General features: G+C 49.5%; 1 protein-coding gene across 3 annotated transcripts in view; it reads right to left on the minus strand.

Moving 5' to 3' along the window:
- Nucleotides 1-20,297, minus strand: part of SIN3B (SIN3 transcription regulator family member B) — a 41,434-nt gene extending 21,137 nt beyond the window's left edge. The window contains exons 1-5 of one of the 3 annotated variants that reach the window (XM_003123478.4): nt 20,135-20,297; nt 19,793-19,899; nt 18,323-18,476; nt 11,752-11,952; nt 7,554-7,697 (exon numbers count right to left, since the gene is read on the minus strand). In XM_003123478.4, coding sequence (XP_003123526.1) covers nt 7,554-7,697; nt 11,752-11,952; nt 18,323-18,476; nt 19,793-19,899; nt 20,135-20,242 — 714 coding nt within the window. In that variant the 5' untranslated portion in view covers nt 20,243-20,297. Of the gene's footprint in view, nt 1-1,449; nt 1,574-7,553; nt 7,698-11,751; nt 11,953-17,711; nt 17,777-18,322; nt 18,477-19,792; nt 19,900-20,134 lie in introns of those variants that run through there. The other 2 variants (XM_013994619.2, XM_013994620.2) reach the window with 2 other exon arrangements.

The following is a 20,297-nucleotide window of genomic DNA, read 5'->3' on the forward strand; positions in this document are numbered from 1 at the left end:
AATACAGGAGGTGTTAGCCTGGAGACATGGCTGGACCCATCAGTGCTGGTTCTCAATGTATCTGAGTATACAGAATCACCTTCGGTTCAGCCCACAGCCCCAGTGAGCACTGCTCGCCACGGGCCAGGGGCTCGGTCCAAATACGAGGCGGCCCTGGCTCTCAGGATGCTCACATTTACTGGAGGAAAGACCTGTGTACCCAGATCATCACAGTGCAACACTATGAAGTTGGGAGAAGGCTCATGGAAGGCCTGGATGGGCTCCTGATAGGTGAGGGAAGTTCAGGGGGAGACACTATAGTTGGGCCTCTGTGTGTGGGGCTCACCCAGCAGATCACCAACAGGGTGTCTCGCTGTGTGTTCAAGTGTACCTCAGAAAGGAAAAGCACTTCAGGCAAGAAAACTGGCACCTGCAAAGCCCTGGCAGCAAGACGAAGCAGCTGATGGCCACTAGGTCACTTGGAGGGCCTTGCGGCCAAGTTTGTACTCTTTTCTAAGACTGAGAATATGCATCTTGGGGTCAATGTCATAACTTGGTGGGGGGCTCATCACTGGTCTTCCCAGGCTCTACCCCAGGTACTGACTGACAGGTCAGAGTGTTGGCCTTATTTTTGAAGAATGGTTCTGGAAGGATCTATTAGCATTTGTATCTGTATGAAAGTCACAGCAGGCAGGGGAAAGTGGACAGACTGTAGCTTTTCTGTAGGTTGAGCTTTTCTGGAGGCACACTGCAATCACTCCCCCACCACACTGCCTGTCCTCGTGCCACCATGGGGCCTATATGCAGAGACACTGTGTGAAGGGTGTGCCCAAAGCTTGGGCTCTGTGAACAAGAGCTGTGGTGCATCCAAACAAAAGAGAAACAACCATCAGGTATGAGACAGCTCTGTGTCTCTGTGTCCCTTATGCTGCTGCTAGGGAAAGGCGTACCTGATATGCTGTAATATCAAACAGAAAAAAAAAAAACCCACCACCAACAAAAAACCCTAGAGGCAGAACAAACAGGATGCCATTTTTTTTTTTAAAGGATACATATTTGTTTGCATATTCAGAGGAAATTTATGGAAAGTTACCTAAGACACCTGCAAGTGCTTAACTGTGGAGAATGACTAGGAAACAGACAAGGAAGGAGAGAAGTTCATACTTGATACTCTAATGCTTGATTTTTTTCATGAGCATGTATTATTTTTGTAATTATAATAATACAGATTTGTTGTTTAACTACAGGCAAAACCTGTCCCTTAAGAAGTTAAACTTCTTTGGAGAGTTAGTTATCTGAGGACTCAAAGCTACTCTAAGAACATAAAGTAGAAAAATTCTCAACTGGTATTTGTCACAGACACCAGAAAAGGTGCAAACACCAATTCCCAAAGAAGGGGAACAGGTGACAATATGATGTGCCAAGTAGGACTTGGAGTTGAGGGGGGTAAGGAGCAAACCCACTGCTCACCTGGCCAAGCTCACCCAGCTGGAAGGCAAGCTCAGTATCGCCGATCTCCCCCGCAGCATACAGAAGTTTCTGTGCCAGGGATTGAACCCGAGTCACAGCAGCAACCTGAGCGGGTTAAGACCAACTAGTATCCATGAGGATGTGAGTTCGATCCCTGGCCTCGCTCAGTGGGTTAAGGATCCAGCATTGCTATAGCTGTGGTGTAGGCCAGCAGCTACAGCTCTGACTTGGCCTCTAGCCTTGGAACTTCCATATGCCAAAGGTGTGGCCCTAAAGAGGAAAAATAAATGTCCCAATGTGCAAATGCCTGAGGTAGAAGGCCCCTAAAGACACATTGGGTAGGGGCTGGCATATTCTCCATGCTTGGCTTATGTTTATAAATAAAGTTTTAGTGGCACACATTCATTGACATTCAGCCTGTGCTGCTTTCCTGCTACCATGGCAGAGCTGAATCTTTGCATGGAGGCTGTCTGATCTGCAAAGCCTAGGACACTTACTACCTGGCCCTTTCTAGGAAAACTTTGCTGACTCCTAATCTAGGTCACACAGATGAGTTTAATTAGGAAAATATCAAATTTCATCTTTGGTTTCTTTTTTTTCACAATTTTAATAGAAATCCGAAAGCTAATATAAAGATACTTTATATGATGAATTGTGTACGTGCGTTTTATTTTATTTTACCTTTTGTCTTTTGTCCTTTTTAGGGCCGTACCCACATATGGAGGTTCCCGTGCCAGGGGTCTAATCGGAGCTGTAGCTGCTGGCCTACGCCAGAGCCACAGCAATGCCAGATCCGAGCCATGTCTTCGACCTACACCACAGCTCATGGCAACGCCGGATCCTTAACCCACTGAGTGAGGCCGGGGATTGAACTTGCAACCTCATGGTTCCTAGTCGGATTCATTTCCACTGAGCCACGACAGGAACTCCTGTGCATTTTAATAATTTTTAAAAGTTGATTCAATATTTTAAAATGTGTAAGAGCTCTAATCATCTAAAGTACATTAAAAAACATTGCTGAACTGATAGCAAATGCCATTTAAAGTAACTGTGTGGGAGTTTCCTGGTGGCGTAGCAGGTCAAGGATCCAGCATTGTCACTGCAGTGGCTTGGGTCGCTGCTGTTGTGCAGGTTATTTCCCAGGCCTGGGAACTTCCGCTTGTTGCAGATGCAGCCAAAAATGAAGAAAAAAGAAAGAGAAAAAGAAACTGTGGGCAGGTGCCTCTGTGAGGGAAATGCTCCTATTTCCCAGGCAGGCTTTCTGCGTCCAACTGGTAAATGCTATGTTGTGTCCACCAGGAGGCACTGTAACCACAGCCCTCAGAGGATGGGAGACTGCTCACCTCCAAACCTGACTCACCAGGATAACACATGAACTAATGCAAGCAGTGGAGACTGACATGTTTTTATCAGTTACCAAGTGTCTGCTGTGCACTGTCCCCATAACTCTAGTAAATTAGGTGCCCCATCCACCTCCAAAGTGGTTCCCATGTCTGTGGAGGTTCATGGCTCAGCAAAGGCAGGGCCCTGCTTGCAGCCCTGGACTCACCAGGGCCAGACACTTAGCTAAGGAAGCTTCCAAACAGCTTAGGGGGACAGGTCCTCATCACTGCCTCCTAGATGAGAGAGCTGAGGTTTGGGGAAGCAACCTGCCAGGCTCTTGCAGCAAGGAGGGGACAAAGTGAGATGTGAACCAGGTGTGCAATCACAAGCCCCAGCTCCAGGTGCTGCACCCACCACCTCCTGTCAACGCTGGGGCCACTGTCTCAAGTGGGCAGGGTGTGTCCTCCAGGGAAGTGAAAACTGTCTGGGGACTCAGCCAGGCCTTTTCTCCCTGAGGACATGAGGGTGGGCTGCTCCTGGACCACACAATGCTGACAGCGATGACTCTGGGAAGGCCACCTGGGGATGCCACTGTGCACACATCCCTGCATGGATGGGGTTGGGGGAAGAGCTGCCAATGCCAAAGTGAGAACTGAGATTAGGACTCAGATCCATGAGGATGAGAGCTGAAGCCTATCCACAAGGGGGCAACGCAGGGCTTTAAAGCAGGTGACAGCATGCAGCTTGAGCTCCCAGGGACATAGAGGCCCAAAAACCTTGGGCTGTGGCAAGACAAGAAGGGTATGAAGTGAGAGGGAGGTGATGAGACCCTTCTGCTCCTTGGCAATGTGGCTCCTGGAGCCAATGAGGGGTTTTTGATGAGCAGGAGCATATACAGAGAAGGAAAGTGAGAATGATGCTAGGACAGCAAAAGATTTTATTTGGGAATAGGGAGGAAAAAAAACCAAGTAGGGATTCTGAAATTCAGAGAGAGATGCGGGGCAGATAGTGGACTCAGAGAGAAAGCCAGACTCAAGGGTGGGACCCTGAGAGGCCCAGTGTAGGGCTTTGTTCAATTCCCCAAGGGCCTCCAGGAGGCCAGGTGGCAGCCTGGTCCTAGAGATGCAGAAGGAGGCCTTGGGAGGAGGGTATGAAACTGACTAGCCTGGATCCTAAACCTGCTTTCCCAACACAACTGCAGCTGCTCTTTCTTGGAGCACTGAGCATGAGTCGGGCCCCATGAGAAGCATTTAAAGGACAGTAGCTCAATGCCCACCTCACCAGAATGGCTGGTCAGTCCTCTGTGAGAGAGAAGGACACAAGGCCCGGGAGGTGACGTAGCTGGCTCAAGCCTGCCTGTAGCGCCAGGTGCCCAAGGGGGCCCAGACTGTGTGTTCTCAGGGCTCTGCCCAGCCCCTAGGATGCTCAAGGCTCTAGGAGGGCAGGGAGGGCTGGTTAACACTCTGGACTAGATGTCAGTCCCATGGACAGGCTCAGAGTTTCTCTGATTCTGAGTTAGGTGTTTCTATTTTTTTTTTTCCCCCTGCTTTTGTCTTTTTAGGGCCGCACCCATGGCATATGAAGATTCCCAGCCTAGGGGTTGAATTGGAGCTGTAGTTGCCGGCCGATGTCACAGCTACAGCAACACCAGATCCAAGCTGTGTCTGAGACCTACACCACAGCTCACAGCAATGCAGGATCCTTAAGCCACTGAGCGAGGCCAGGGACCGAACCTGCATCCTCATGGATACTGGTTGGGTTTGTTACTGCTGAGCCACTACAGGAACCTCCTGAGTCAGGTGTTTCTGAGTGGAATCCCCACTTAGGGATGGTGTGGTGTCCTGGAGACTATAACCCACACACCGGAAGTCTGCCTGATTGACCCAGAGTCTTGAATGGCATCCAAACTTAGACTCCTGTCACCTCCCGAGCCCCTTCCATCAAGACCTGTTGCCCTCCCAAGCCCTGCACCCCCCACTGAATCTTCATACAGAAGCAGGACCCAGGAGAGGTAGTGGTGATGCATGAGGAGGTGGGAGGACCTCTTGCGTGCTCACATCCCAAGCTGTCATCAAGAGCAAGAGGAAGAACAAAAAGAGGAAACACACTGTGCAACAACCTAGGAATAGAAGGGGCTCCCTCAACCCCAGGGTGCTTATGAAAACCCCACAGCTCACATCACACTCTATGGTGGAAACCAGAAAGCTTTTCCTCTAAGATCAGGAATAAGACGAGGAGATGCCTGCTCCCACCACTCTGATTCAACAGAATACTGGAAGTTCTAGCTGAGCAATGAGGCCAAAAAAAGAATTAAAAGGCATCCAAATTGGAAAGGAAGAAAGAAAACTATTTCCGTTAGCAAATCGTAAGGAATCCATAAAACTATTAAAGCTAATAAATGGATTCAGTAAAGTGCAGGATACAAAATCAATACAAGAAAGCAGTGGTGTTTCTATATATGAGCAATGAATAATCCAAAAATGAATTTAAGAAGAAAATCCCATTTACAACAATAAGAAGAATAAAATATTTGGGAATAAATTTAACTGGGTGTGTGTGTGTGTGTGCGTGTGTGTAAGACTTACACATTGAAAACTGTAAAACACTGCCGAAAGAAAAGATTTAAATAAATAGGAAAATGCTGTATTCATGGAATGGAAGACTTAATCTTGTTAGGATTGCAATACTCTCCAAAACAGTTGAAAAATGCAATGTCACTTTCAAAATCACAATGGCCTTTTTTGCTGAAGTGGAAAAGCCAATCTTTAGATTCATACGGAATTGCAAGGGGCCCTGTCTAGCCAAAAGAATCTTGAAAAAGGCACAAAGCTGGGGGACTCCCACTTCTTGATTTCAAACTTACTCCGAAGCTACAGTATTCAGGACAGTGTGGTGCTGGCCAAAAGAGAGACATGGAGATCAATGGATTAGAACTGAGAGTCTAGAAATAAACCTACACTATTACAGTCAATTAATTTTTGACAAGGGTGCCAAGACCATGCAATGGAAAGAGAACAGTTTCTTCAACAAACTGGATTGCCACATAAAAGAGAATGAAGCTGGACCCCATCCCACACCACATACAAACATTAACTCAAAGGGATCACCAACCTAAACATAAAAGCCAGAACTATACAACTATTAGAAGAAAATTTAAAGGTAAATTTCCATGACCTCAGATCTGGCAATGGATTCTTAGATCTGACACTAAAAGCATGAGCAATGAAAGAGAAAAGAAGTAATTGGACTTGACCAAAATTATAAACTTACGTGTATCAAAGGACACTAACAGGAAAGTGAAAAGACAATCTACAGAATAGAAGAAAATATTTGATAAGGGACTAATGTCCAGAATATATAAGGAACTGTTACAACTCAATAACAAAGAGACAAACTAAAAAATGTGCAAAGTACTTGAATAGACAGTTTTCCAAATAAGATAAACAGATGGCCAATAAGCACATGAAATGCTCAGTATCATTAGTCAGTAGGGAAATGCAAATCAAAACCACACTGAGATACCACTTTATGCCAACTAAAAGGCTATAAATTTTTTTAAAGAGGAAAATTCCAAGCGTTGATGATGATGTGGAAAATGAAACCCTAGTATATTGCTAGTAAGAACGTAAAATGATGCTGCCATTGTGGCAGAGTTTGGCAGTTCCTCAAAAAGTTAAACATAGAGTCACCATATGACTCAGCAATTTCACTCCTCGGTATAGACCCCAAAAAACTGAAAACGGACTCAAACAAATCCTTGAACACACATATTCACAGCAGCACTAGTCACAATTACCAAAAGGTGGCAACAACCCAAGTGTCCATCAATGGATGAATGGATGAACAAAATGTGGTCCACCCACACAATGGAATTATTATTCAACCATAGCAGTGATGAAGTTCTGACATATGCTACATCATGGATGAAACTTAGAATCATTACACCGAGTGAAAGAAGCCAGACACCAAAGGCCACATGTTGTATGATTCTGTCTATATGAAATGTCCAGGACAGGTAAGTCCATACAGACAGAAAGCAGACTGGTGGTTGCCATAGTCTAGGGAGAGAAGGGATGGGGAATAACTGCTAATGGGGACAGGGTTCCCTTCTGGGGTGTTGGGAATGTTCTGCAACTAGACAGAGGTAATGGTTGCACAACATTTCGAATATGCTAAATGCTACTGAACTGTACATTTTTAAATGGTGAATTTTATGTTACATGAATTTTACTTCATTTTTAAAAAAAGTCTTAAGTTAACAGAAAAAAAAAAAAAGAAAAAATGGAAAGGGAAGCCCAGCAGGCTTTGGGTCATAGTAAAGAGAGAAAGGCCGACAGTGCGGTCTGTGCCCCCAACCTTCCAATCCCAGGCCCCTCCTCTGCTATCAGCTCTCTGCCTGCCCCCCAATCAGTCACTGCCAAGTCTCAGCCCACCTCTAGTCAGTCCTCTCGGAGGTGGCAGTGGTGAGTCTGACCCTTCCTGCACCTTCCCACAGGGCCCCAGTTACAGGCAGGTCTCCATGGGAGGATGCCCTCTGCCTTCCCCACCAGCCTGACCACCTCCGTGTGTCCAGAGCAGCTCTTGTGAGGAACTGCTCCAATCAGTGTGGATGTGAGCCTGCTCTGGGGGCCGTGAGTGTCTGTGCTGGGTCCGGCTTCTGGGGAAGCCCAGTGTGCTGGGGAAGTGGACAAACCTGACATGGCCCTGGGGGCTGCACTGAGGAGTGGGGTTCTGGCTGAGGAGAATGTGACCATGGGCTGGGGCAGGGGCTCTGTACTCACCAGAGACCGCTTGGCTTCGGGCAGGAACTGTCCAAACTCGGAGAGCAGGTCCTCCTGACCCCGGAAGAGGTTGGCCACCTCAGTGAACACCTCTTCTTCAGACATGCCTCGGAATGGACGGCCCTTCGTGCTCAGCTGCTCCTTCTGCCGATTTTCAGGAAAGGGAAAAGGGGTCATTAGCCAAGGAACCAGGAGGCACTCCTTGCTGTGACACTCAGACATCCCACTGTGGAGGAGACAGAGTGACAACTCACAAAAGAGAATCAGCGGGCAGAGCCCATGACTCCTGCCACCAGGAGAGAGGGGCCCACTGATGCCCTGCAGACCCCCGCCAACTCCCCCACCTTGCTCTGGAGAACAGCTCTGTGTGCTTGTGTCTTGACCCTGCTGTATAGCACAGCCTGAGCCCGGCCATGGATGAGGCTGTGCTGGGAGTGTGGAGGGACATGGTGGGGGAAGAACCAGCCACAGCCCTCACACACCCTCGAGCAGAGGCTGGGGAAGTGCAAAGTCAGGGCTGAACCCCGTGGTCCTCGCCAGGTCTGGGAGCCTCGTGCTGCTGCCAGCAGAGTGAGGAGCCAGTGCTGGGCCTAGGAGGGGAAGAGGGTGAAGAAGGAAGGGAAGGGATTTACAGGCCAAGGGACCTGTTTGCCCTGAGTCACCAAGACTCTAGAAGGAAGCTGGCCTGACATGGAGCTTAATAAGGACCAGAGAGGACCCGGGCCAGGAGGGCAGGAAGCGGTGGGCAGAACTCAACTCGGGTGTCAGAAGCCAGTCCCTGTCAGCTTTACACCTGAGGTGACAGAGGAAGAGGCGCTGGTGTTGGGCCCCCAAGAGCACACGGCAGGGTTTTGGCAGCCCCTTCTGCAGCTGCACGAGGGAAGAGAAAAGGAACAGGGAGCCCTTGGCGTGCCTCCCCTCTTGGCCCTCTGCACCCCAACAAAAGCTAGTTTTTGATTCTAGCACGGAGAGTACCTCTTTAGGAGGGAGAAAAAACTGCCTCCACTTTCCCCCACCCAAAGTTACTGGGATATTTGAAAGCCAAAAAACATCAGGCAAAGACCACTCAGTTTAGAGAATAAATATGAATCATCTCTGCACAGATGAAACAGTAATCAGATTGAGTCATGTTTGAAGAGACACAATTTAAAACAGTGTCACGGCATTTGTGCTCATCAGACTAACAAAGAGGAAAAGGACTGGCGATGAGGGTGTGGGGACGGGGTGCTCTCATTCTAAAGCGGAAAGGAAGACTGGAGCCACCAGCGCTCCAGAGAAGCGTGGCGCCAGGTGTGATCAGGTGATGGACGCCCACCCTCTGACCCGGGTGCACACCTCCTGGAATTTCCCCACAGAGACAATTCTGCTCCAATGTCAGTTTAACACAAACCTGTTTGAGATACATACTAGGGAAGGATTTGAGTGGGACACAGATTTTGTTTTTGCTTAAGCAGGACTTTGTCCAAGAACAACATGAGGGGAATGTGGAAAAGTACACCAGGCTGAGCCAGCCACGCGGGAATACATGACTCACCCTTATATGTGCGAGCGCATGCACACGCGCGCACACACACACCCTCTCATCTAAGTACCCCCTCAGCTGTGAGGAGCCACCCCGACCACCCCATCTGGGGTGACAACATCCTACCCCATTTTTAGGAAACCTCCTCATGGTGACTCAAAGCCTGCAACCTTCCCACACCCATGTCCACAGGTGAAGCTCAGGTCTCTTGCAAGGTCAAGTGCTGAATGTGCTGCAACATCCATATCATGCTTAGCCATTTAACGTGTGTACAATGGCGCTACTGGTTTCTAGTAGGTGCCTAACTTTTTTGAACATGTCACTGACATAGTTTTTGAGTGTCTGCTTTGATCCCGTTTTCCTGTAAGCCCTATGGTTGGTGCATGTTTGCAGAGCATAGTCATCTGTGGGGACGTGAGGGCAGAACTGGCTGTGTTCATCCAGGCACACGACAGACGTACGAAGTTGTATAAGGGCAACAGCAGCGCATGGCTGGCTGGAGGCAAGTGCTGTGCTTGATTCAGTGACCTCAGTTAACCGTGTTCAATCGGGGTCTGCACCACCAGCATTACAACCATTTTCTGAACTAGAATCCTGAGGCTCAGGGAGGTGAGGGAAGGTGCTCAGAGGGGGTGGTGGGCAGACCTAAGGTCTGAACTGAGGCCCAATAGAAACAAAAAACAACAAACAAAGAAACAAAAAACAAGTAACATGTGACCCTAGAGCTGTTGTTTTGGCATCACGCTGTGTTTTAAAAATCTGAGCCAAAGTTCTAAAATTAGGATAACTCACAGAGAAATTCACACTTCCAGCTCCTCTTGAAGAAGTCACCAGGCAGCCTGCTGAAAAGGCAGATGCCAGGCAGGACCTGGGAGGCAACTCTGAGGGTAGGCCCCAGCAGCTGCGCTTCCAACCAACTCCCCGTGGCTCTGGCTGGAGAACCCTGAGCCGTACCTTCTCCCTCATGATTTCTGCAAATCAACCTGTGGCTCTTCACTATGACCTTGGAGAAGTCACTCTAACTTCTCTGCACCCCGCGCCCAATTCCCATCAAGAGAACAGATATCTCCCAGCCTTTCCTCTAAGGATTCTTCCGGCCTGAAATGTGAGGACTCCATGGAATCTGCGAAGGACCCATAAACCCACTTCATCACAACCATTAACCTTGACACAGACTGATGTTCACAGCTGCCACCTGCAGCCACTCATCTGGGAGAAGCAATATATTCTTCACGCTGCACAAGGACTGTGCAGACGCTGGACATGAGGCTGACGGGCCTGCACACATCACCGGCACCACTGCTGGCAAATGTTTAGAGCATCAGAACAGCTCCACTGGGTTTACAGGGAGCAAATACCATCAATCTGATACCAAACACTGATGCTAAAAAGAATCCCACTTCTTTATTTCTCTTATCAAGGTTGTGCAGAGGATTTCATTTTAAAAAGTGGGTTCTGTGGCTTAGCAAAATTAAAGGCATCAGAAACTCCATGCCTGGGTAAGAATGACGGCCCAACTCCTTGCATGACACCCATGTCCCCTGCCACCAGCCCGCCTGCACTTCCTGTCAAGTTTCCTGAAGCCAGCTGCCTGCTCTGGCCCCTGGGCCTCTGCACAGGCCATTCCCAGCACCAAGAGAGAGTCTATCCTGTTGGTTCTCAAAGATTTGTCAAGGTTCAACCTGATTATCCTCTTCCTGACCCGCCCTCCCCCATGGGGTCGGCAGCTCTTAACCTTGACACACTTCTCCCAACACATCCATTCTTTTCCACTTCAGTCATGTCTCAGTTTCTTCCACCTCTAAACTGACCTTCTAAGCAACAGCAACCATTCACCTCTGTCGACCCAGTACCTGGCACAAAGCCCAGCTGGAATCAGCATAAATAAAGGGTAGCTCTACTGTCTAAACAGTAACTAAGTCATCTTATAAAAACCATCTTCTTGGGTTCTTCTTTCTTCGTCCTCTAATGTGTGTTTCCCAGTGAGGGTGCAGAGGTGTCTCAAGGAGCAAACTGAAATCAAAATTAAACAGAACTCCAACAGGTATGTGTACACCCATGTCCACAGTGACGTTACTCACAACTGCCAGAATGTGGAAGCAACCCACATGTCCGCTGATGGATGGATAAACAGAATGAGACACAGCCATACAATGGAATATTATTCTGCCTTAAAAATGACGTTTTTCAAACATGCTACAACATGGATGGGGGCATTATGCTGAGTGAAATAAGCCAGTCACAAAAGACAAATACTGTATGATTCCATTCATATGAGGTCCCTAGAGTAGTCAGATTCATAGAGAAAGCTGGAGGATGGGTGCCAGGGGCTGGGGGAGTGAGGAATGAGGGGTGTTTAATGGGGATAGACTCCAGTTTGGGAAGATGAGAAAGGTCTGGAAATGGATGATGGTGATGGTTACAAAACAGTGTGAATGTACTAAATGCCGTAAATTGTACATTTAAAAATGGTTGTTTTATATTTACATACATTTTGCCATAGAAAAGAATGCAAAAAAAAAAAAAAAAGAAGAAACGAAAAACCTAAAAACCCAGTTTAACAGAATTTTATAGGATATCATGAATTCAGCTAAAAAAATCCGAATGTTTCTTACGCACCTGATACTGCATGATGCCACAAACACCCGCAAGGAAGTGTGACCTAAGGCTTCGTACCTGGTAAGTGTGCAGTATCTCCAGGAATGACCTGTAAATTTCTGGGTGGTCTAGAAAGCGGGTCTTAATCTTGTTCACGTAGCTGATGGCATTGTTGAATTCCACGGAATCTGACTCCAAGGGCACCTGGGGTTTGTCCTCCTTGTATGGCATCTGCTGCTTGAAGTTCTCTGCGCAGTCGCTGTGGTTGTGCGAATTCTCCTGACAACGACAGGACAGCGAGTTACTGCCGGGCTCGACACCGGGAACAGATTGTGAGGAACGCCAGATTGAGCCACTGTGAGCGAGAACAGGCAAGACTCAGCAAAGAGCCAAGTTTTTTACTTTGATGCAGGAAAAGCTTCCTTCCAGGGGCCTGGAGGAAGGCAAGCAGGGAGAGGGCACCCAGAACAGAGACAGCCCCTCCTTGGCATTCTGAGTGCCCGCATGTTCCTGGGAGTCTCATGAACTCACCCCTGCTCTACCTTTCCCATAGATTCAAAGAACATGAAGACGTGACATACACTCCACACTTGGAAAAATTAGCATTCAGGAGAAATTTATAAAAAGTGGACTATTTAATCCTTTTCGGAACAGAGTTTTGGACCATTTACAGCAGAATCTTCCCAAACCTTTGGTCAGCCCATTTCAACAAGACTATTTTCAGGTGTGAAAGCACCTGCTGTCCGCAGGTATGAACCTGGGACCCTGTAGGTGAAGGGAGGACCACTGAACAGGTTGCCCAGGGCTGCGGGACTTTTGGTGCTAAGCCCGGGGCAAGTCACGTGAGAGAAAAGAGCTGGGCTCTGAGTCATCCATGCCCTCCATTTATGTGTTCTTCTGTCAATACAGATAAAAATAGAAAAGAGATGCACATCTCACTCCTGGGAAGCTGGAATCCTAATTCACAGTGGGACAGGGCCGCCCCTCAAGGGAGGTGATGTTTATGCTTCCAAACTGGAATTTTATGCGGGGTCCTGAGGATGGCCTCCCTCTGCCATTGACCACGTCTGGGCTGTCAAGAGCGACCCCTGGCATCCTGCAGGTCCCCATCTGGGTCTCAGGATGGTCAGAATCCATCTGGTTCAGCTTTAGGTCTTTGCTTACACAACACCCTCTCAGCGAATCTTCCAGAACCATCTGGCACCAATGTAAAACCACCCTGCGTCCCAGCACACTGAGCCCTTTCTTGCTCTATTTTTCTCCACGGCATGTATCACCTTCCTATAGGTAATTCTTTTATTTATTTCATTGTCTGTCCATCCCTGATCCGATGGCAAACTCCAGGATGGCAGGGATTTTATTTTGGTCACTGCTGTATGCCCAGTGCCTGGAACAGTGCTTGGAACAGAGTGGACTTCATCCACTGTCATGGATGAAGAGACGGATGGATGAGAGAACACACTGAGTCCACTGTTTCCATCCCCTGTGGTGCCTGGCACTGCATCTGGCACCAACAGCTGACCCTCAGACTGCAGGGAACATCAGGCACACTGCTACAGAGCTGTCATCATAAGACACCTCTGCCAGGTGCACCTAAGAGCGTCTTCTAGTGTGTGGGGGCTGCCACAACAAATACCAGACTGGGTGGCTTCAACCACAGACACGGATTTCCCCACAGTTCTGGAGGCTGGAAGTCCAAGCTCAGGGTCGGTATTTCCTGAGGCCTCCTGGCTAGCAGTCAGGCGTCTCCTCCTTGTGTCTTCAGAGGGTCATTCCTCTGGACGGACACATCCCTGGGGTCTCTCCATGTGTCCAAAGTACCTCTCAGACTGGATTAAAGCCCATCCTAATGCCCTCAATTTACTTTAATCACAGCCACATTCTGAGATACTAAGGGTTGGGACTTCAAGATATGAATTGGGGGGTGGGGTAGGGGCATAATTCAGCCCCTAAGAGTGGGTGCAGAGGCAACTCTAGGAAATATGAGCTGAGGAAAACAGACACAAAAGATCCAGAACAGTCACAACTCCAACTACTATTTCTCCCAGCACAGAGATTTGTTCTATGACACTTCAGGGATGCTCTTCCTGATTACCTTTGCTTAAGCCCACAGGGGTCTGCACTTGTGTTCGTTCAAGGTACACAGGCTTGGTAGTGGAAAGAGTTGGAAGGAGGTGGGCAGCGGCGAGGGAGCAGCCACTACGAGGGGGCAAGCACTGTGTGCCTCTTCGAATTTCCCGGAGTGAGAGTCACTGTGACAAGATAGAGAACCACCCCTGGAGACCAGGGCTTGGCAAAGGGGCCAGACAATAACGGTGCGACCGCTGGCGCAGTCTGGTGATTCCGCATAAGTTAAACACAGTCACCACATGATTGAAAAATTCCACTCCTAGGTATCCACCCAAAGAACCAAGAACAGGTGCTCAAACAAAGCCCTGTACATACATGTTTATGGTAGCATTGTTCACAATCGCCGAAAGGTAAACCACCCATGCATCCATCAACTGATGAACAGATGAACAAAATGTGGTCTGCCCATGCAGTGGAATATTATTCAGCCTTAAAAAAAGAAATGAAACTCTGGTACAACATGGACAAACCTCAAAAACATCATACTGGGAGAAGAAAGCCCAGACACAAAAGGACATATAGTATATGATTCATTTATATGGAGCATCCAGGACAGAAAAACCTATAGACAGGGAGAGGATTAGTGGTTGCCAGAGGCTGGGGGAAGGGGGAAAACTGGGAGGTAGTTTCTTTTTGGTGGGAAAACACATGTTCTGCAATTAGTAGTGGTAGCTGCACAGTATTGTGAATATACTAAAACACACTGAATTGGACACTTTGAAAAGGTTATAATGATGAATTTTATGTTATGTAAATATTACAATTAAAAAAATTGTTTTAATGTAATCTGAAATACGTAAAAAACAGCAGCCATACAAAAATAAGCTGGCTCTGTTCCATGGGCCACAGTTTGCCAACTCTTGGGCTATACTTTCTAGAACAATCCAGGCTTTTGTCTTCTCTGCCTGCCCTGGGTGGCCTTGACCAGGCACAGTTAGAAATGCCTCCTAGACACTGATGAGCTGCCCTCCATGGCTGACCTGCCCATCTGAGTGTCCCACTTGGATACTTAAGAGATGCCTCAAAGAGACACTGTAAACCCAGAGTGGCTCCCCCACCTCACCTACCCCCACTGCCCCCGGCCTTGTTCATATCAGCAGGTGCCACCTTCATCCAGGGGCTCAGGCACCTGGAACCACCCCTAGACTTCTCCCTTTCACTGACACTCCACCCCTGGCCCCCATCACCCTACCCTCCATCTGGCTCACACAGCACTCACCTCCCCCTGGCTTCCCAGAGCCTCTCTTGCCCGCTCAGTCCAGCTCTGGCACTGCAGCCGGAGCAGCCTTTCCAGAACTCTTGCCTTGGCTTCCCAGGCTCCTGGATCCTCCCTCCTTTACTCTCTGCCTGGGGCCCCAACCCACCAGCTTCCAGGGTGTTTCTCAGGTACCCACTTGTTCCCACCTCAGCTTTACTCCCCCAGCAGGAAGACTCCCCTGCAAGATACGGACGTGGTTCCTGTTTCCCTTACTTAGCACCTGCCTAAGCACCTCTGCAAGCCTAGTCCCTGTTGTCTCTTGCTTGCTGTGCTGAATTCTCTCTTGTAGTCCATCTGTCCATACATGTCTCCTAAAAGTCCCCACCTGGACCATGCAAGCGCCCCAAGAGAGATGCTAAATGAACCCCAGTGTCTGGCACAAAGGGGGTGATACACACTTGCTCAATGGCTGCTCATCACCCTGAAGCACACAGTGAGCTGCCAGGAACAGACTGAACTTCTGAATGACCCTCCCCAGAGGGAAGATGGCAGCCTCTCTTGAATGTAAAGGAGTCACTATGTTACAAGCACTACTTCAAGGTTTATCTCTTTCCCTCTAAGCGAGCCCAGGAGCCTAGATTCATCATTTTCCCACCAACATCCAGGATCTTGTCCCTCTAATGTTCTGGAATGGGGACAGTCATGAACAAGACAGATGTGGCCCTGCCTGATCTGAAGGACTCAGTCTGCCAGGAGAAGGGAAACCAACGAGAAACAGTGGATTTTTTTTATTTCTCAGCTTTGCTATGCTATTTTGAAACACATAAAACAGGGTGATGTGAAAGGACATAGGGGTGGGTATAGGGGACTCTCTGAGGAGGTGACATTACAACTGAGGCCAACCAGACCCCAAAAGATGTTTACTCAGGAGGCCACAGCCACCCAGGAGACGTTTTTCCTGCCACGGTCCCGTCCCTCTCTGGCCATTCTGCCCACATCACAGCATACATCTATCTTCCCCTTAGACCAGTGTTCTCAACTGGGGTGATACTGCGCCCTGAGGACACCTGGCAACATCTATGGATGTTTTAGATGGTCACACCTGGGGGAGGGGGTGCTACTGGCATCAGGTGGGTGGAGGCCAAGGATGCTGCTCACACCCTCAAGCACATGGAATGGTCCCCATGAGAAAGAATGATCTGGCCCCAAGGGCAACAGTGCACAAAGGGCCCCCCAAAGGCCAAGACTTATTTTTCCTCCTCGGCACCTAAGAACTACTCTCTCCTTGTCTGTAGTTGTCAGGACTCATGACAAATTAAAAAATGGCAACACACACACACACACACACACACACACTCTCTCTCTCTCTCTCTCTCTCTCTCAGAGCTCTACTTCCAAGCAATGAAGCTGGAAAAACCAATAGAAAAAAAAATTACCAGGGTGCTGGTGTGTAGGGAGCCCTGTAAAGTTCACAGGGTACCATGGACCGAAAAAGGCCTCTAGGAAGCTGAGCAGACATCCTGTTTGTGCCTGGAGTGAAGCAGGGCTGGAAACGTGGCTGATCTGTGTACACGACTGAAACCAAGTGGGCGGCACATGCCCCAAGGGAACGAAAGGCTGTCCCTCTCCAAAGGAGGAAGGGGCCATATCTAAGGCTGCCGGGCTACAGCCAGACTATAAAACCCTAGTAAGTAGCTATTAAGGGAAAATTCTCATCAAGCCTCTCTTTGAGTTAATAGACCTGCGGTCACCAAATCCACCCAGGGGCAGACAGACTGGTCTTGTCTCCTTATCTCTCCAACAATTCCTGAAGCTGTGGAGTGGCCAGGGCCTTAGGGCTCTTGAAGGGAAGGTGAGGCTCGTGGGGAGATCCAGCCCAGAGAGCAGCACCCCAACAGGGCTTGAGAAAGGCGAGTTCCACACATAGAGTGCAATTTAGGCCCTGGACTCTGGCTCTTTTTAGCAGAGTGATGGTAATGACAGCCAGCATTTATGCAGCGCTTCAGATCCGGCAAAACGCTCCTGCACCACTGCTGCAGATGAGCTTGCTTTCCTCCCCTGGCTGTGATTGTTCTGAAGATTAATCTCCGCTAAGGCTTTTATCATCTGGAGGCTGAAGCGCTACCTCTGGATCCTGGGGCTCCATTTGCAAATATGAAATGGAAGCCTTTTGGAATTCAGTGGCTGAAGCCTTCCAAGTTCCTTTTTAAAACATACACACTCCTCAGCTTTAATGAGACAATGTGCTGATGGTGGAGCTTGCCTTGCGTAGAGAAAAGGCAGAATTTATGTGCCAGTCCCCCTTGGAGAAGGACCAGCCAGTGCCACACTGCCTCTTGCTGTTCTCTTTTCAAATCCTGACTCCTTAATTGATAGGACACTCTGCAATCTCCTTTATCAGAGGAGAAACCTACAAAATGCTTCCAGAGTAGATTTTTACCTTCCCCGCAAAAACCCCTGGGGCAGAGATGGAGGAGGTTGCAAGAGCTGGTTCCTTTACACCAGTGGTTCTCAACGCAGTAATTTTGCCCGCAGGAGACACTTGGCTATGTCTGGAGACATTTTTAGCTGTCTTGACTGGGTGGGGATCTAGTGGGTGGAGGCCAGGGACACTGCTAAACACTCCATGATGCCCTGGACAACACCCCCACAGCAAAGTGTTATGCCTTACACGGCAACAGGGTCGAGGAGAGAAAAAGACAATGGTTACCTTAGAAAAGTAAAGCTCAAACAGGCTTTTTCTCAGGGAGTCTGGTGAGCTCAAGCAAGGAGGGACTGCAGAGACAGAAGAGGCAGCAAGCTGTCATTTAAGAAAGAAGGGACCAAAGCCACAAGCCTGAGCTCAGTCAATGATCCTGTCAGCAGGTAAATGAAGCACAGCAACAAAAATGGCTAGTCACACATGCACCTCTGCTGCTTTTATTTTGTGGGTGGCACTGAGGGTGATCAGAAGGGGCCACAGGCCCAAGTACAAGTGAGGCCTGCCTAAGGCACTCAGAGGAAGAACCTCCAACCAAGACTTCAGTGACTGTGGACACAATTATCTTGACTGGACATAAAACTGTGTTAGAAGAATGCCTCCCTGGCACGCACAAACACATCCACTCCTGATTTAAATCTGCCAAAAGGATCAATTTGGGATGCAGAGCCTGCCTGGGTAGGTGTTTTGATCTATTTTGATTTGCGTTAGAAGCATTTCAGGAAAAAGACCAGATCTTCACCACCTTTCTAGCAATGAAGTACACGAGACACGCTGCCCGGCCTGCGTACCAGGGTGGGCTGTGCTAAGGTCAGATCATTCAAACCACGGCAGCCGCATACCTGGCTCGACAGAGGCGACTGTATGTTTAACTTGCCATTCTTGGGAATGTCTATTCTGTAGCCGAGAGGAAGGAAAGCGTTGAATCCGACAATGAGGTCAGGGTGTTCGTGGAATAGCTGTGACACTCGCCGGATGACTCCTGGAGTATCGATACTAGAACAAAGAAGAACAAGAGTGGGCAGAGGCGTCCTGGGGAGCAGATTAAAAGAGAAATCTACTCGTGACTCCCTTAACCGTGCCATGTCACAAGCTTCTCAACGGACAAAGAACCAACCACCCTAAAATGTGACTGGAGTGATTCTGCTGGTGGTGATCCGCTGCTAAGGCAGCCAGGCCTGGGCTCCCAGTGCCTTCCTGGCAAAATCCACAGAATATGTACACAGCACGGCTCCCAAAACACTGCAAGCACATGTGCTAGGTTCTGAAAATGTCAGGAGAGCCAATTTTAAATTGTGGGCTCCAAGAAGTGACATGTCAAAACCCTCTAAAGGGGAGATAAATTCCTCCATTTCGCATGAATTAGAGATGGACTATGACACTGGAGTTGTTCCCAGCAACTGACTATAATGCAAAGGCCATGCAAGTATGGAAGTGGCATAAGAATCGGAGGGCAGAGATGGGGTCTCCCTCAGGGCTGCAGTCAGGGCCAAGGCTTTAGCCTTGTGCCTGTGGAAGGCAACCAGGTGGGCCCTACCCTGTTTCCTTAGAGGGAGAAGCAGCACGGAGGGGATGTGACACTGGCGAATCTAAGTCAGACAGAACCAGTTCTGGTCCCGCCTCTGCCCCTAAGGTGGGTCTGGACAACCCCTTGACCCACTCTAAGCCTCAATGAGCATCCTTTCCAACAAGAGCACCATCGGGAGGGAGGTCTCCCATCTATCTCTAACCCTCCTGATTCAGTGCCTGTGAAAACAGCTAACATGTTTTAAATGCCTTCTTAGTGCCAGATTCCTTACTAAGCATTTTGTGCGCATTACTTCAAGTAGGCCTGGGACTGGAGTGAAGGGAGTGAGGAACTCACCTTGGGGATAAGATTTAAGAGGGACACAGTGCCAATACGGTCGATAACCAAAATTAATAACATTTTCATGCACTGCTTGATCAAAAGATAAAAATTAACTTTTAAAAAGCCTCGAAAAATGAAATTCACTTAAAAATCAACATTTTGAGTAAAGACGGGATCCTACCCTGTGTTTGCTCACTTGCCTCACCCCATCCCTGCCCTCGGTCCAGGAATCCCCACAACAGGGCCACGGCGGGGCGGGTGAAGGGGGGGGGGTCCCTCCCGGGGGGTCCCTCCCGTCCCAGTTTTTTTTTTTTTTTAAGAAGGAACTGAGGATCCGCTAAGTTCTGACCACCTGGGCAAGGTCACCCCGTCATGGGGCAGCCAGGGTAAGGGGCTCCCACCCAGCTCAGGCTGACTGCGGCCCAGGACGGTCCCCTGGGGTGGGCAGGGGCCCGGCAGGTACCTCTGGCTTTTGAATTCCTTCATGATCTCCAGGAAGCCGTTGTAAGTGGCAGGGTCGCTGCCGAAACGGATCTTCACCTGGTCCAGGTAGGTGAGGGCGTCCTCCACCTGCGGGGAGGGGAAAGTCCAGGTGGGCCGCGGTCTGCGGAGGAGGGGGCGGGGGACCCTGGCGGGAGGGGCAACCGGCTGGGCCTCAAGGAGCGGAGGTGGGGAGTCGGGGGTCTGGGGCTGCGCGGAGAGGAGGCCGAGGCGGGGCCGGGGCCGGGCGGGGCTTGGGTGGGGGGCGCCGGCCTGCGGGAACTGGACGACGGGGTGCTCGAGGGAGAGCTGGGGCGCCACTCACGTGCACTGGCAGCTTCTCATGGCCCGCAGAGCCCGAGCGACCCCAGCGGGCCCCGCTCAGCCCCCGGCCCGCTGGGCCGCCGCCGCCGCCACCGCCAGCGTGCGCCATGTTGGAAGTCGGAGCCACAGCCCGCCCCGCCCCCGCCCGGGGGCCGGCCGCGCAT

Source organism: Sus scrofa, chromosome 2 (genome assembly GCF_000003025.6).
Source record: "Sus scrofa isolate TJ Tabasco breed Duroc chromosome 2, Sscrofa11.1, whole genome shotgun sequence".
Lineage (NCBI taxonomy): Eukaryota > Metazoa > Chordata > Mammalia > Artiodactyla > Suidae > Sus > Sus scrofa.